Here is a 16,848-nt window from a genome sequence, read left to right on the forward strand (position 1 = left end):
CATTTGTTATTACGGGAAAAACCACGTCGTCGTCAATAAGTCAAGATCTCAAAAAAACTACCAAAGTTTAGTCGTTATGACGAACAAAGAGCTAAATAAAATGTATTCATGTATGTCCACTTTGGGCTTCCGTAGCTTTGAAGCTCTGGCCTGTAGGAATGTCTTCATGGTTAGGTTAGCTGTATTGATTGTTTTCCTGCGAGGTCCAGCCTCTACAGACTCGTGCTCTGCTTTCCTTCGCATTATATATCAAAGTGACAAATGATTATTTTATGAAAAAATTGTTTTATTTTAAATAACACAACACAATTGAATCTCATAGCTACACAAACACTGTAGTCTCCTTCACTGATTATTGTGGTGTTGCGTCTTCTCTCTTCTTTTTTGCCGTGTCAGGCTAACTGTGGGGCGGGGGGAGAAAAAAAAAACCTGTCAACTTTATGAACACTGAAAGCTAAAAAACCTTGAGACAAAGAAAAGCAAACTTACCTTTTTGATCATGATGTTTTTTATTCACACAGGACTCCTTGAAAATGAAGATTGATGGGAAAAAATGTTTTTTTTGTTTTGCCATGACCACTTAGGTTTGAACAAATGATATAATAATGTATAGAAACATGATGTTTTACAAGGGATATATGAGTGACTGAGGCTGATCAAAGAAAGCTAAAGACACTTTGTCCATGCGACTTTCAAAAAATGTGTTTCTTCTTTGTTGCAGCAACCCCAAACATTAAAGATTCTTTCTCATCCCCACATTTATCATAATATCACAAATCCAGCCTTGAACGCCAACTATATGTGTCCAACTCTTTGCATATTTACTCATTCAAAGGGTTTAATTTCTGATTCATTTAATTTAACCCCCCTGAGTCTCCAAAGTTGGACTGAACTCCTCCCCGGTTAATCTCCATGGACTGTGATTATTGATCCACATCACGGCTTACAATGTGGATCAAGTAGAGTGGGCATGTGTGCTCGGTCAACAACTTTACTCTGCATTAACTGAATGGCCTGAATAATGGGCAGCTTGATATTAAATCTCTTACATGACCATTGATAGTCATAGTCAACTTAAACTTAAACTTAACTTAACTTAACTTAACTTAAACTTAAACTTAAACTAGATTTGAAATGTTCCAAAAATGTAAAATGTCGTTTCTTTTAACCAGCTAGTAACTCTGGTGCCGACTAGCGTGAGTCATGATGTTTAACTTTCTACTAAGCTAGCGGTGCACATCCCTAATCAGTACTTTGTAGCCTGCAGCCGGTAGAGCTGATTTCTCCAGCACTAACCTGTCGTGACATTGAAAGTAATGAAAGATAATGGGGACGCCCAGTCTAGACTGAATTCTTGCCTGTAGTGGGTCTGATCCTGTAATTACTCATTTTAACACCCTTTACCAGATAGTTCAGTAATAGAAGACATCTTTTTGTAGTCTGTTAGCTCTGCTGTGCTTCTTTGATCATTCTCAGATGAGATTATAAACCCCCCTCCCTTTGGAAGAAGAGGACAAACAATAAATGACGATGATTCCCACTTACCTCTTACCTATTACATCTCTTGACATATAGTATCGATGCTGACACTCCCAGGATTACTCCAGCAAAAAAAACAACAACATAATAATACCTTGGAGCAGCTGACATGGTTGGAATGGAGTCTAAAACAACATTAAACAGACAACATTATCAGAAGGAATATGTCAAATGAGTTTGGCTTCATGAAGGTCTTGAATGTTTAAATTAGTATAATTGGCAACGTAAAAAGACAATAACGGATATTCACAAGGAATTCTGGGAAACACAATCTAACAAAATGAAAATGAAAAAGATAAACTGGTCCGAAATTGTTTCAAATTTTCTAATCTCATCACAATACATTTTTTTCATGTTCCCTCATTGTAACCTTACCATCACATTTTGGAGTGATAACCGTTGAGCTGCTCCCCATATTCCTCCTGGAGGTGCAGGTGACTGTGACGAGGCTTTGTGTGGTGTTCAGCGATACAAGAATTGTGTGGTTGCCACCGGTCCAATTCTCTCTTGAATTTGGACCTTCCACATGCCAGGATAAGTTAACATCTCTGTCTGTTGAAGAACAATGGAGCAGCATCCAACAGCCTCCTTCTGTCGATGTACTGGAGAGGACCGTCTGTATGGTCGGTGTCTGAAGTTGTTCTGTAGGAATTGAATAAAGAAGAAGGAGATCAACTTTATTAATCCGGAGAGGGGAAATTAGGGGTATCCTATCCTGCTGTCGGCCTCGCTACCCCTCTGTGTGCATGAAGTCATCATGACGGAGTCTCATCGACAAAGACATTGCATATTTATCTTTTCCTAAACTTTTAAATACACAAGTGTTAACTCTTACATAAGTCTGTCCTGATTGAAATATCTCCTCACTGTCTGTCTTATGTTAATGCACTCCACAATAAAGGTTTACAGAAAAGAAAAGGTTAAAGTCAGTCTCATTTGATCAAAATCTGCTTTTCATAAAAGCTAATATAATATATTCTCTAAGTTAGTCTTAAGTATAAGTGGCCCTTACGATTCACTTTGAGTTTAATTTTGGAGGAGCTGTCTTCTCCCAAAGTATTGACTAAGTCCACAGTGTACTCCATGTTGTCCTCTTTGGTCAATTTATGGATCGTCAAGTCACCTGATGGAAAACAAAAAAACATGTATATTGTCAAGACCGAAAATTCAAATAAGCACTCCATTACATTGAAAGGTGATTGATGTGTCTGTTACCTGTGGTGGTGTTAAGAGTAAGTCGTCCTTTATACCGATCAACCCGGTCAAGGTTTTCTTCTCCTTTGCGATAGGTGGCAATCCATGTGAAGTTTGTGAAAATTGACCACTCGATTGTGGAGAGGTTCCACTTTGGGTTTGCTCCTGAGGCCAAAGTCACGCTCCCCTCTAGATACCCCGTGGCTTCCCTGACAGTTTCCACAAGTCTCACCGTTGAAACGACTAAAAGAAAAAAAAAAAGGTTCAGCATTATCACACTCAGCTCTCAGGCTAATGTTTATTTACAGTTCCATTTGGTGGATAGCTAACTTGGGGGTCAAATTAAAAACTCAAAAAAGTATCATTTTGTATTCTTAAAAAAAAGGGCGGGACTTAGTGTGGAAAACTTACCATTCCTTATAAACAGTTTGAATACATTTTTCCAGTTTTAAATCAAAATTATTGCACAGAAAAGTAAGAACAGTGGGGATACATGTAAAAAACGTCTGTTAGCCAACTTTAAGCTTACAAGAAAACAGAAACATCAGCACATTCAATGTCCTTTAACGTTATATAATCTGGGTAGAGCAGCAGCTAACTTTTCTTTATCTATCTGTCTTTTTGCGGTCATGCACCTGAAGATTTGATACTGTTTGAGTGTGCTACTTTTTTTAACTTTAAGCTAATATGTGTCTCTAGTCTGTCTACAAACCCCCCAATCATGAGAAAAGTCCATCCTGTCCATCTTTCATGTGTGCTCAAACAGGCCGTTTGGAGATTTTCCCTTCATGACATCACAAAGGGCAGTAACCCAGCTCATTTGCATTTAAAGCTACAGACACATAAACAGCCTGTTCTGAGCAGGACTGAAATAGAGGGGTTTATAGTCATCAGATCAGAGTGGATTTAGAACAAGAAACTTCACAGACATGTTTTGGGGAACTCTGAGACTTATTTAAACTTCTTCAAAAGGAGGATAATATGTGACCTTTAACATTGTAGCCTAATGTAAGTTAAACAAGCAGCGAGCAAGTCAACTGATGCCACACACTACAGCAAAAAAATAATAATCTGTAGCTTACAACTGAGACATTTTCAGGATATGGTTTGAACAGTCAAAGTACTTTAGGTTAAGTATAGGTTAAAATATACTAGTGAGTATTGTTAAGGCTTATAAGACTGCTTTTGTTCTGAGAACACAATTTCAGAGAAAAACGATCAAATACCTCAAGAGAATTGCTAATCATACATAATATCTATTTTCCCTTTTCCCATATATCAGACTCTCACAGCAGTCATAGTCTTTCTAATTCTGGAACTCAGGAAGTAACTTATTCTACCATTTTACAACCCCCCCCCCCCCCCCCCAGAATATGTCAGAGATGTTGGTTTGCATTCAGGTTCTACTCAATGATTCTGACCAAATTTTAAGAGACATACCTTGTAGAAATAGAAGACGGAGGATTTCAAGTTTCATCTTTACGAAGTGAGTGAAATTTGTGGCAGGAAACCGACTTCCTCTTCTAAAATGGTAACGTCACAACGTCCACGTGATGACAATCGTATGGTATGAAAAATCTTGTTAAAAGCGGCATCAGTTATTTTAAGATGATTAATCCAGAAATTGACTCCCAAGAATAATTAGATACTTAATGTGGTTTATACATGTTTAAAAAACATGACTTCTATGTTTTCCCTCATGTTGATTGGACATTTTCTATTTTACACCCACATTCTCTTCCTGTTAACTCATACCTAAACTTGAGACAACTTGTGACTAACACAAGACAAAAAACTCCTGATGACACCATTTATTTAAAAAAAACTCTTTACACTTGCTCAATTCTAAAAAAAAAGAAAAAAGAAAAAGCAACACAGTGCATCAAAACATTTTTTAGACACAAATGTTAGAAGCTTAATTTTCAGTACAATGGAGTCATCCATCTAAACAATTTGAAAAGTACAACCTTGGACAACATGTTCATGTAAACTGCTTGTTTTTTTGCCTTGTGTTTATTCCTGCCTCTGTAAGTGTGTATCCCTCCAGTTTTGATTGCCCTCACTGTTTTCACCTGTGTTGTTAGTCTCACCTTTGTCTAATTACCCCCGTGTCTTTAGTCTCAGTGTTCCTTCACTCTTGTCAGTTCAATGTTACATTTTTGTTGGATGTCAGTGTCGGTGTCTGTCGGTTGTCTACCTTCCTGTGCTCCAGTGTTTGACTCCTAGTTTCCTTTGTGGATTTTTTTTGGACATTTTGGATTTGAAGAAGGTACGTTCTTTTTTTTGCCTTTTTGTTTAATACATATTTTCATTTAGTGCTGCACTTGGGTCCAGTTCCTTTTTGTTTGTCCCTCTACGTGACAGCTGCCCCTCATGCACACACACAAATTCACACGTACACCACAAAATACCTAGAACTGTCAAACGTCAAGCTGTCAAAAGAAAAAAAAAAAAAAAAAGGACAGTGACATCACTTGGCTTTATTATGCTCAAGCTCATCAAGTCCTAACCTGCTCCAATGTTGGGCCTACATTGTGCTAATAGGTTTATTTGATCCTGGTTCAGTCGTGTTAGCCATTAAAAAAACACCTCTGTTGATGGAAATCAAAAAATGAAAAGTTGTACAACAAAACCAGAGCATGAACCTTGTAGACACAATGTTCAGTACACAAAATCCATCCAGTGTGTCTACATACTTTCGTTTTACAGTCTTTTACGTCCACTTTCCAGTGCATTTAACTTAAAAGAAGAAGCAGCTCTTATCTCTTCAGGCAGTTTCAGAAGGTTCAGAAAAGGGCAGGGGTTCTTTCTTTATTTCACGAGAATTTCAAACAGGAAGAGATAAGTGGGATAGTTCTAAAGATAGACCCCTAAAGTCTGAAACATAAAAAGGTCAACTGCACCCCCACTCAGACTTGAATATTTACCACAAACAATATACCTACATGGGTATTTTCTCTAAGAATCAGTAAGAACTGCTAAGAATAAATGATTTAATTAGTGTTAAAAGTGTTTAAAAAAACAGCCCTATTTCTGTAGTGTTACTTGGAAGTAACAGCAGAGGACTTTCAAGTGAAGAGTCTGACGTAAATGGAAAGTGTCTAACTTGAGCTTTTTCAGCAGAACTCGAAAGAGGAATAAGGTCAGAGGTGGTTTGTGGGTGTTACTTTGTTTTTGTTCTTTACAGTTTATGTTCATATGTTGGACATGTAATACCCCCAAAATGTATGTATAAAAAAAAAAAGTATCCTGGATTCATCCTCCTTCTCCTTTCCTATGTCGGTTTTTCCTCTGCCTACACAGAAGTCTCTGACTGGAGCTTCATGACAAACTTGTGGCTTTTGGGGTCAATGAACTCTTCGCTCAGACGCAAGAAGGGAAGGGGTGCCACTGTAACGACCAGCGAGAAGTCTGGGCGGCTAAGGGAAAAAACTTGGCCCTGCCGTAGAGAAGTGGTCACCGGCGCCTCGCTTACTAGTGTCCACTGGCGCCCTCTGCTGGTGTCCAGGTACTGGAGAGTGGGCCCTGGGGTGAGGTAACACTCAAGAAATGCCTGAAATGACACAGACAAAACATGTACAAGTGAGTTTTACAAAGACGAACAGGATGTAGGTAACAATTAATGTGATTAAAGAAACAAAATTAAATTTGAATCCCTGTAATTTTCAAAGGTTGCATTATGTAAGTTCTGTAGTTAAGTAACAATTAAATGTTCATGTTCTCTGCTTTAACATGACTCTTATACTCATAGTTATAAAGCAACTACGTAAAAGCGACTTACCAGCATTTAATATAATATAAAGAACTACGAATTAAGGCAAAATCTAGGGAAATTCAAACAAAGTTTCTTTATATGCAGATGACACTCCATTTTTCTATTTAAGTAATTGATAAATTAAAAACACAAGAAAACTTATTCAATTCAAGCTGGGAGATATCTGTGGTTCGAGAAAACAATTAAAGGAAGAATGTGCGCCTTTTTGACAGAGACATTTACAGATAAACTTGATTTCTGCTGTATTTGTGTGTCAAATATCGCTAATTCAACCTTTTTAAAGTCAAAATAACAAAGAAAAACAATAAGTACATTATTTCTGGTACTTTAAAAATGTAGACAAGTAATAGTATACAAATATAGATAGAAATGAAATTTATGTAACCCAAAACTACCATCCGTACCTTGGGGGTCATGTTGTGCGAGATGCAGAACTGCAGGTGGTTCATGATGCTCTCCATACTGTGGTAAGACTGTTGCCTGGTGGCACGGAGGTACTTCTGCATGGCTCGAGCCATGGGGGCAAAGATGGCTTGGGCCGCCTCCCTCGGGTCCATCAGCTCTCGCGGGTGTTTGGGGGAGGAAACGGTTGTCTCGTCGTCCTGGTGACGCTTGATGTGGGTGAAGGCCTCCTCTACTGCCACCACCAGTCTGGGAGGAGAAAATTGAGGGAATAATTGAAAAAGCTGAATTTAAAATTCAAATGCTCTTGAACTCATTTTACATCTTTTTTTTTGTGGATGTTCCTGTGCAGCTTTGTTCTTACCGGGCTTTGCGTTTACGGACCCTTCGCTCCAACTCGGCCTCCTCATAGTAGTACTCGTTGTGCGAGTTATCTCTTTTCCGAGCATTGGCTGCGATCATGGATCTGGACTGACCTGTAGAGTTATTGGTGCTGTTCTCTGTGGACGAAAACACTGGAAGTTAAGTCAACCAGTTCATATAATTGGCATTTGGACATCCTGAGCAAGCGTGCCAAGTAAAGCCCTTTTTAATACATTCATTAGTATGAAACCAAATCAAAGTTTTTCTATCATGGTCACAGATATCACAGTGATGTATGTAGATGAATGTATTGCAATATTTCCTATATTACTAGCTTACATATAGCTACATATCACTGTTACTAAAAGCAAAGTCCTGTGATTGTGTTATACATGAGTAAATGTTGGTCTGGTGTATCTTAAATGTACACCTGAAAGGAAACTGCAGATGAGTCATAGGCTGAACGGAAATGGTTAAAGGATCAAACAACAATCACTTTACCTTCCCCCAGATTGTAGACCTTGAATGCAGACATCTTCTTGGAGAGGATGGACTTGGGTAAGTTAAGCAAGGCAGGGTTATAGACCGGGAAGTCACTGTAGTACTGGTCCAGAACCCACACTGCTGCCCTCTGAATACTGGATTGCACAAGACAGGGGGAGTTTGACAAATGTTTCCCCTTAACTGCCGTATTTTACAAGAAAGAGCTGTTATCAGTGAGTGTCACACTCAAGAACCTGACAGATTCATCGCCCCTTTTACCCATGAGCTGGAGGAAGTGGTGGATTACCACAGGCCTCCACTGGCCCGTGTGCATATACAAGACTGTCAGAAAAAACCCCACACATCTTCTTTAGTGTTATATTTAAAGAGAAATAAAGCCCAGAATAAGTCCAGGAAATGTGGAAACAAGTGCACCACTAGACAGTCTAGACATGGGGCTAATAAAGAGGAAAAGTTAATGTAAATGAAAGGGTGACATCTAACCATACAGATCTGTACATACAGATTTTTAGGTACTGCAATCTGCATCTGCACTTGGGCAGCGCTTACAACCCAACGTTGAATTACTGTATTAGTGCAGAACAGAATGAAATACACTTTAACAACAGGAGTTACAGTAAAGGTAAAAGGTCTGGCAGCCTGTATTGATGATAAAAGTAGAAGCATTTCTGGGCAAAGCAGCAAATTTACTAAAGATTTTAACAAGATTTGATGATTTTCTAAAGGTGGACTTGGCTGATATTCTCCTTGAATCAAAAAAAAAAATCCAGAAGAAAGAAATGTAGACTTTAGACCTTAGAATTTAGAAATGATGAATGTCAAAGTTTATAAAAGCTTACCTGAAACAGCCCACATTGTAGAAGCGACTTGCTCCATCTGAAGTCCTCACTACTTTCAGACAAAACGCAGGCTGCAGATGTCGGACCTCCAGCAGCACCAGGGCAAGGTACTGAATGAAAAGCAGCGCGTCCACAAGCGATGCTGCATATCCCACAATCCCCCTGTAGTCCGTCTCCCTGGAGTCCAGCACGCGCACCCCGTAGAAGAGCCAATAAGACGCCACAAAGAGGAACACCAACGCCAGCAGCAGACAGCGGAAGATGAAGAAACGCGGCAGAGAGGCTCTGGGCGGGCGAAGAAACAGCGCCCAGGTGGAGATGAGGAGAATGAGGAGCTTAAAGGCTAGAGAAATGTAAAGGCCCTCACACGGTGTGCCGCAGGGCTCGAGCGTGTCCCGCCACAGGAGCTGTGGGAGAGCCAGGAAGGCCAGAGGAGTGACCAGAGCAAAGAGCCCCAAGATGGCACCCAACGCTGGGCTGAGGTAACGGCGACAGTCCAGCGGCAAAGAGTCCTCGAGATCCTTTGAGATCCGTGCCAGGTCTTCGTTGGAGACGCTGTCCACGGATGTGCCCGTGACCACAGTGTTGGTCTCGCCCCAGTTGTCATCCTGAAGAGAGGAAAGAGCAGTTAGAGAAGTTTAGGTCATGAAACAATCGATCAGATTCTATTCATATAGTGCCAAATAACAAACACATTGCATGAAGAGTAGAGCCCGACCGATTAATTGGCCAACCGATAATAACGGCCGATATTAGCAATTGTGGATTCAGTGACTATCGGTATCGGCAAATTTTATCGCAGATATACGCCGATATTACTAGATTTTTTTCACCCGTCAAATAGTATTCTATTTGAGTTTTAATTGTATTAAGCTAGCAGTTCTCTTCCACCAGCAGAGGGCGCTGTATGGAATACAACAAGCATTATGACTCTCCAGCGTGTCAAGTGGTGATGCACGTACATGTGCAGTTACTTTCCAGTTGAGTGACCATCGTTGTTTTTGTTATATCTTTTCCAAAAGTGTTTGAAGGATCAACGCAACGGTCCAAGAAAGATATCGGCCGATATATCTGTATCTGATTTTTTTCCCCCCTCCCCAATATTGATATCAGTATCGGCCCCAAAAATCGCATATCGGTCGGGCCCTAATAAACAGCAAGTGTAGATTTCCCCCTTCATAATGATATTTACAGAGAGTCAACATTTATCCATCAACGAGTAAGAGTGACAAGAAAATTTGTTTCACAGGTAGAAACCTCGAGCAGAACCAGACTGACACCTGTCGACTGGGCCAAAGAAATGGGACAGAGAGAGAGTTTGATACAGAGAGATGGAGGGAGAGGTGAACAGCCAGCATCAAACACAGCAGATAACAGAGACTGATAGTGAAGAGTGGAGATGTGAATAACAATTGGTTGGAGTCAAGGCTGCAACAATGACCCCTTAGGAACCAGCAACCCATGAGAGCACTAAAACTTCAGGAGGGATCTGTGTTAGAAGACCTGCTTTAGTTTAAAAATGAGATCATTCAAATTCAACTCTGACCCTGTCGTCCCCTCTCGTGGATTCCGCGTCCAGCAGCGGCTCTCCGGTAGCCTGGATCGTCACCGATTTGTCTCCGCGTAAGGTGATGTCACGGCTCTTTGAGCGCTGCCTGTCCCTCCTCTCCCTGGAGAGGAAAGTGAACAAGTCGGTTATTGATACATATCATTATACATATGGAGTTGATTTGGCTTCCCAGTAAATTACAATCTTCAATTTCCATTTTGGCCTGACGTTTTTAAAGTTCTAATAATATTTTGAAAAGAGCTAGAAGGGTAACTGACAATTAAAAGATTCATAAGTTACAGTCCTGTTTGTGATAAGAAGTATCTGTGGTCCTACCTGTGTTTACGGGAGCTTCTTGAGTGGGACGACTTGTAGGAATAGCCCGAGTATGTCGACTCGTTGTCCATGTCTGAGGCTGGCGGTGGGCGGGGTCTCCGGGCCCCTGCTGCCCCCGAGCCACCGCCTTTCTCCCAGACCACGCCCAGCTGGCTCTTGCGATCGCTGATTGACTTGGCGGAGAGGGACAGAGGGAGGCGCAGCAAGTCCACTTTACTCCTGAGGGAATCTATCTTGGAGGCCTGGAAAAAAAACAGGGGGAGGAAGACAGGGTGAGAAAGAAGAAGATAAATGACAGAGGTAGCTCATTTGGAGAAGGCAAAGACGCCGTGAGAGAGGAGAGGGGAGGATAATTCGTCATATCAGACAGGAGTGAAGGCACCGTGGAGGGAAACAAACTCCACAAGAAGAGAGACAGTATTGTTACTCTGCTGGCACTCTGCAGTGTGTGAAAGCGTCCATGTGTGTACTTTCAGTCACATAGGACATGGCCGGGCCCATTCTTCCGCTTAGACGGATTTTTTTATGAGCCAACTCGAGTGATTTGGACCTGAGCGTGCTCCCAACCAATAAAGCGCCATTACGCCAAGCTCTATTCTGGGCTCCAAATCTCCTGTGTTCACACCATGCAAGAGGCGGGGGGGGGGGGGGGGGGGGGGGGGGGGGGCCTGAATATCAGAGCAGCTCAAAGTGTTCCAGTTTTAAAAATCGATTTTATGATCTCAGAGACCAAACACAGTGCACTATTGAAACAAATAAAATAACAAAAAATATGATTTGTTTTGTTTCCTTCTTTTGTTTTGGGTCAATGTGTGAGGCATACTCGACCAGACGCCACATTCCTCAACGGCCCCCCGCGGTCTCCGGGGGCAACAGAGCTCAAACTACTACAATGGTGATGAATGGGATACAAGGGGTGAGAAAAGACAGAAGGGGGTCTGTTGTCACAGCAACCAGAAAATCAACTACACAACCCCCCTCCTCACCTCAGAAGACAGAAAAAGACACTAATCACTCAAGAGGCTTTAATTCTGACATGATTAAACTGATACGCGTCACTTTTCTTCTGGTGTATAATTCTGTTTGCAACTAAAAGCTGCGGTATGAAACATCTCGCGTGAAAACAGTTCTTAAAAACCAAGTTATTAACAACTTGAACAGCAGTTTTTAACAGTAGTAACGCAGTTTTACTTGGTTATATTTCCACCAAATCCAGTTAATTAAAACTGTTTATAACACACTGAATTATCAATTTTATGTCAAAATAATGAGTATTTTTTAAATGTTCTTCTACAATGGACACAGGACATCATTGAGAGCAGAGCTAGCAGCTAGCTTGGAAGTAGTTAGCTTGTTTTTTCTTAAATGGTTTCTTCTTTGTTCTGGAGGTCTTTTCAGAGTTTATGCAACTTTTTCAAAAAAGCCCGTTTTATGAAGATCCATGACCTTTCTGTAACATACAGACAACATAATCAAAACACTGAACCAAGTTTCTCAAAAGCTCTTCTTTGTTGGACACAGGATGTCAGCAAGAGTGGCAAGCTGGCTGTTAGCATGTTTTAAGAGCATGGCTTGTTTTTCTTAAAAAATGGTTGTTAGTGAGGTTAAAAGAGGTTTTAATAAAGGGCTGAGCTTAAGAAAAAGGTCTTCATCTCTGTGTGGCAAACAGACCAGATAATTAAAACAAAAACCTCAGTATAGCATTTCAGGTGAAACATTAATGTCTGTTCTGTGAGCTAGCTGCTGCTAGCTTGTTTGACATTTGGTGTTCTTGCAGCTTTAATCGTTTATTCATTTTTTTTTCTTCAGAAACGAAGATCTACAAAAACTGACTGACAGTGTGTTTCAATAAACTGAAACACTGAATAAAGTAGATTGACGTTAAACATCAGTGTTACGTGGCTAGCTTTGCGTTATGCTACACTCGCTAGCTGAATGAGATCCTTTATCCATTTAGAAAAACCGGAAGTGTGAATTAAAATTGTAAGAAAGTAGTAAGCTGGAAACATCCTTGTGTACTGTACTAATAGAAGTCAACATCAGCTTCGTATTGTTCTTCTTCTTGGTTGTTTTTGTGAAGAATTTATGCATCACGAGGTTTTATCCTGGAGTATATTTTCGTCAGGTCTCCTTTTCTTATAACAAAATCAAACCAGAAGCTGTTTGAGGTGAAGCAGCATTTAGCAGCTCTTCTGCTAGCTTTAGCTCAGCATGTGACTAAATTCTTTGATAATATGGACATGATTATTAAAAGAAATATGAAGGTAGTTGGCAGGAAATGTTTTAATATACCGTTGACAGCTGGCATAGATCTTAAAGGTAAAAAAAAGACTATTGATACAGGAGTTTGAAAAACTAAAACAAGGTTTGAATGATATAAATCTGTGTTGTGTGCAAAATTCAAATCGGTTTGTTTTCTCCAGTTAGTTCAGTTTCTTACTGGACCGTGCACGGGGTACTTTCTGAACATGCTGTAGAAGAAACAGACTCTTAATGTAATAATGAAACTCCTCACACTGTCAATTTGTAGCTTAACCTCTTTAGACACCACAGGTTTACAGAAATGACTTTCATGTGATGCACACATGACAAAACTTGTTGGAACATCAGGGAGTAGAGTGTCCATACGAGCCTGTAGAGGCCTCATGACAGAGACACGCAAAGCCATGTGGCTTAATTCACACAAACAAACAACATCATCTGGATCCAAAGCTGCAATTTTAGACATGTGTTTGTGAACTCGAGATTGATCTGATGAAAGTACAGTGGGAGATTTTTTTTTTAAATCGGCTTGTAAGATCAATCCACAGTCTAATGAAGCCAAAACTTAGATTTCTCACACCTTTTAGTCACGGCCAGCTGCTGCACATCACTCTGAACATATATCCATTCATGACCATTCTCTTCAGCTAGGTACTGCAAGGCTCTAAGGGGGAGAGAGGGGGATTGAATGCATCTAAAATCTGAAAAATCATGAAGGACAGACTGATGCTGTTTGCAGGAAAGCCGCCCCTCAACAAGAAAATGCACCAAAGCATGAAGAGAGAAACACAAACCTCTCTTGGGGTGACGATAAAACATTAAAACAAACTTCCACATTACATTTTTATGAAAGGAGAACATCCTGGGCTTTTGTTTCATCATCACATCAAGCAGAACACGTGTTGTTAAAAAAACGGAAATCACCCTGACCTGACAGCCCAGATTGTCACGCGACATGAAGAACTATATTTAGGCCTCCGCTGTGTGCAGGTTGTGCACATTTTAAGACTCATTTACAAGAAGACAGCGAGAGTTTATCATTCAGCGTCCATTCAGTGATCACTGTGGGGAGTTGATGTGTTTAATAAACGATGGTTGCTCAGTACACTCAGTTTACTGCACATTGCACAAGTTTACTTTTTCTTTAAATTTTATTGTATTTTATTTACCATTTTGTACCTTTTGCACATTTTAGAATTTATTACTGTAAATATTATTTATCTTATTTTACCTTATTTTGGTTGTATTGCACCGTGGGACGGAGACAAACGCAATTTCGATTCCACCGTATGTCTGGCATATTTTGAAATTGACAATAAAGTTGACTTTGAAGTACATTTTGCAGCAGCAGAGGTCAGCGTTATTCGACTTCCGGGCAAGACTTTCTTTTCTGTGCCGCGTTTAAAGTGTGCAATGTAAATGAACTCTTTGGTCAATAACATCGCAGAGCATAGGGCTCGTTCATGTCAAGTCCCAGTTAGTTAAAGGAGGGTCACTCTGGGTCACTTCAGCGGTACTGGTCGTAGAGGTCGCGTACAGACACTGTAGCCGGTCACTGTATATAAACGTCATTCTCTTTCCATTGGCTCGAGTTGAAATCTCCGGAGTATATGCTGCCGCTCACTCGGATATTCTGCGGGAAAAATACTAGGGGTCTGGCCGGAGAAACGTTTGTTAAATGTCAGATCAATCATTTCTAAAAGCTTTCCAGATACTCTCTGAATCTAAACGCTCTTTGGCTTTGGCGACACAGTCGATGAACACAGATGAACACAGTTAATAGAGGTAAGGTAAAAAAAATCGATACAGTATAGTATCGCAATATTTTGTGTGGCAAAATGTTATATCGTCTCGTGGTGGCCAAGTATCGATATTTTTGATGTGCTTTTTAATTTTTAACTGCTGAAGGGGTTGCACTTGCACAGTTCATTTTCAACAAGTTGCACTGGTAAGAATTTATGTTAAGGTTCAATTAGACTGAAATGCAAAAAAAAAAAAAAAGACTGAAGTGAGATGAACAGACCGAGTATTTTATCTCATTTGACAAAAACAGTTCTTGATTTAGTTTAGTGTAGTAGTGGACCAATAAAAATGTGCAGTTAAAGACAGACTCCTAATTTTCAGACCGATTTTAAACTCCATCATCCGTCTTTGAACAACAACAAAAACCAGCTGTGCATCTCTCTGAGACGGTCAATCGCATCGATCGCACAGGCGAGCCGCTCCCGCTGTAATCAATCGCAATGATCGAAAAAGCACTGGGCTTTGCACGTGTGCAGAAACTGTTACCACACTGAAAACAAATAATTAGGATTTTGATTTTTTTGTGGATGCTGTTAGATAGTACCAATTTGTTTTCTGTGTTTAATACTTGATTTAGCTTTTTTTTTTTAAAGTCAGATCAATAAACTTTTATTATAACATTTAAAGAAAAGAGAGGACAACAAAGTTTCAAAGTGTAGTTTTGGTTTTAATAGGTCCGTTTTGGAGGAATAGTGGCTCCTGGGGGCCTCCAGGCCTCAGGGTGGCAGTGGGCCAGTGAGGCGTGGCTGTTGCTGCTTCCTCAATACGACCCCCCCCCCCCCCCCTCGAAGCAAACCCGAGCCCAAGCAGGCTTCAGGGCCTTTACAAAACAAACTCACAGTCACCAAATGAAAAAAAGCGTAAACCCCAGACCACAGAGTTCAGGTAGAGTCGCTCAGGGCGCTTCAGTTTTGAGGAAACAATTAAGAGAGTCAGAGAGAGCCGGAGACAAAGCAGCACACACCCAGGATGGAGTGGTGCCGCTGCGTGAGCAACAGACACAGCGAACTCCACTCACACGCGTGAAAAGAGCAGAGGAAAATCTATCAAACGAGTTTTTTTTTCTTCCCATTTGGCACACGCGTTAAAGCGCGAAATGGATAAAGTGGCACGGATCAAAAAGTCACGCAGAGACTGTAGAAACACGCTTCGTGTTGTGTTTCAGGTTTAGTTGATTTGTGATCGATGCTGTTATCTGCCAACTCATCAGTCCTGACAACACACCGAGCGTGGAAAATAGAACAAATACTGAGCGAAACACACGTAAGCTGGTGTTTTCACGCAGGCAATAGGCGCTCAGTCATGATTTTTTTTTTTTACCCGTAATGCATGCAGGAAAGTCTTACCTTTTCTCCACAGAGGAAAAAGCTGCAACCCCGCTGCACAAAGAGCCGAGTGATTCCAACAAAAGTGTCCCTGAACGCTCCGAATTCACTTTCTCCAGACTCCCATCATCAAGTCCGCACGGATTCACAACCGGAGAGTTGTTACTCGATTATTCTGCGAGCGAAAGTTTGTTTTTATCAGTTTGGTTTCATCGGCTAGAAAAAGTTGCATTTCAAAAACGAGGCACCGACGCTGCTGCACAAACAGGCAACCGAGAGACACGCTCTTCATCCCCGCTGTGTGCGAGTCCGGAGCCCCGCTGAGCTGAGAGAGTCGAAGCATCCAGCACCGGAGGAGATCACCGGCAAGTTGGCGAGAGTGTGCATTACAGCTTCCGCAAAATATCTTCAAAATAAAATGGATTTATTAGCGGAACAAACTTGCTTCAAGAAAAACTGAAAATAAATGTATGATAAATCTGCTATCAGTGATTAAACACGTTCACCAATCATTTTTAATAATCTCCCGAATGTTAATTATTTTGCCTCCTGTTTTTTAACACCAGTTTTACAGCTTTAAATCAGCTCTTACGTGTTATATTAAAGCATCTGTTTGGAGTGTACTGTACAGCTGGTTATGAAAAAGACTGAAATTAATTTTTGTTAACTCTTCATGAGCTACAAAAGCTAACGAAACATGCCGAAACCATAAACTGCAGTTCCTGTAATGACCACTTGAGGCTGGCTGCAGAAGTCACATACACAACCGTTAAAAAAGACACAATTTTCACAGCATAAATAAACATGCTTACAGCCTGGTTCAAAAACTGGATTTGGTGTGAATAGCTCCTTTCTCGATCAGCACACACTTTATAACTCATCCGTTCTGATTTTATAAAGGATTGGAGTTATTAAGAGTTATACAACAAAGTTTTATGAAGGATAAAAGTTATTAAA

At 40.6% G+C, this 16,848-nt stretch overlaps 2 protein-coding genes across 4 annotated transcripts; both read right to left on the reverse strand.

Moving 5' to 3' along the window:
• Positions 1–265: 265 nt before the first annotated feature.
• Positions 266–4,359, reverse strand: si:cabz01074946.1 (CD48 antigen). 3 transcript variants are annotated; one of them, XR_009666755.1, is made up of 7 exons: positions 4,174–4,359; positions 2,755–2,976; positions 2,552–2,662; positions 1,915–2,181; positions 1,119–1,664; positions 490–887; positions 266–401 (listed from the first exon to the last, which is right to left on the reverse strand). XR_009666755.1 is itself a non-coding variant. In XM_061031115.1 (7 exons), the coding sequence occupies exons 1-5, from the start codon at positions 4,208–4,210 to the stop codon at positions 1,549–1,551; spliced, it is 753 nt and encodes a 250-aa protein (XP_060887098.1). In that variant the 5' UTR covers positions 4,211–4,358; the 3' UTR covers positions 266–401; positions 490–526; positions 1,546–1,548. The 3 variants fall into 3 exon arrangements, 2 of the variants coding, with proteins under 2 accessions (XP_060887098.1, XP_060887097.1); XM_061031115.1 differs by having other exon boundaries at positions 490–526; positions 1,546–1,664; positions 4,174–4,358; XM_061031114.1 differs by having other exon boundaries at positions 266–526; positions 1,546–1,664; positions 4,174–4,358.
• An 834-nt stretch (positions 4,360–5,193) lies between these two features.
• On the reverse strand, positions 5,194–10,975 carry vangl2 (VANGL planar cell polarity protein 2). The gene is made up of 7 exons (XM_061031109.1): positions 10,502–10,975; positions 10,163–10,286; positions 8,617–9,224; positions 7,775–7,911; positions 7,275–7,410; positions 6,913–7,159; positions 5,194–6,286 (listed from the first exon to the last, which is right to left on the reverse strand). The coding sequence occupies exons 1-7, from the start codon at positions 10,570–10,572 to the stop codon at positions 6,029–6,031; spliced, it is 1,581 nt and encodes a 526-aa protein (XP_060887092.1). The 5' UTR covers positions 10,573–10,975; the 3' UTR covers positions 5,194–6,028.
• Positions 10,976–16,848: the final 5,873 nt, after the last annotated feature.

Source organism: Labrus mixtus, chromosome 23, assembly GCF_963584025.1.
Source record: "Labrus mixtus chromosome 23, fLabMix1.1, whole genome shotgun sequence".
Taxonomy (NCBI): Eukaryota; Metazoa; Chordata; class Actinopteri; order Labriformes; family Labridae; genus Labrus; species Labrus mixtus.

Coding starts and splice junctions, on each gene's coding strand:
- si:cabz01074946.1 (XM_061031115.1), bottom strand. CDS start 4,210: ATGAAACTTGAAATCCTCCGTCTTCTATTTCTACAAG. Junction 2,977..4,173: donor CCGTCTTCTATTTCTACAAG/GTATGTCTCTTA, acceptor TTTTTCTTTTAG/TCGTTTCAACGGTGAGACTT. Junction 2,182..2,551: donor AATTAAACTCAAAGTGAATC/GTAAGGGCCACT, acceptor CAATTCCTACAG/AACAACTTCAGACACCGACC.
- vangl2 (XM_061031109.1), bottom strand. CDS start 10,572: ATGGACAACGAGTCGACATACTCGGGCTATTCCTACAAGTCGTCCCAC. Junction 7,912..8,616: donor TACAATGTGGGCTGTTTCAG/GTAAGCTTTTAT, acceptor TGTGCAATCCAG/TATTCAGAGGGCAGCAGTGT. Junction 7,160..7,274: donor GTCCGTAAACGCAAAGCCCG/GTAAGAACAAAG, acceptor TTCTCCTCCCAG/ACTGGTGGTGGCAGTAGAGG.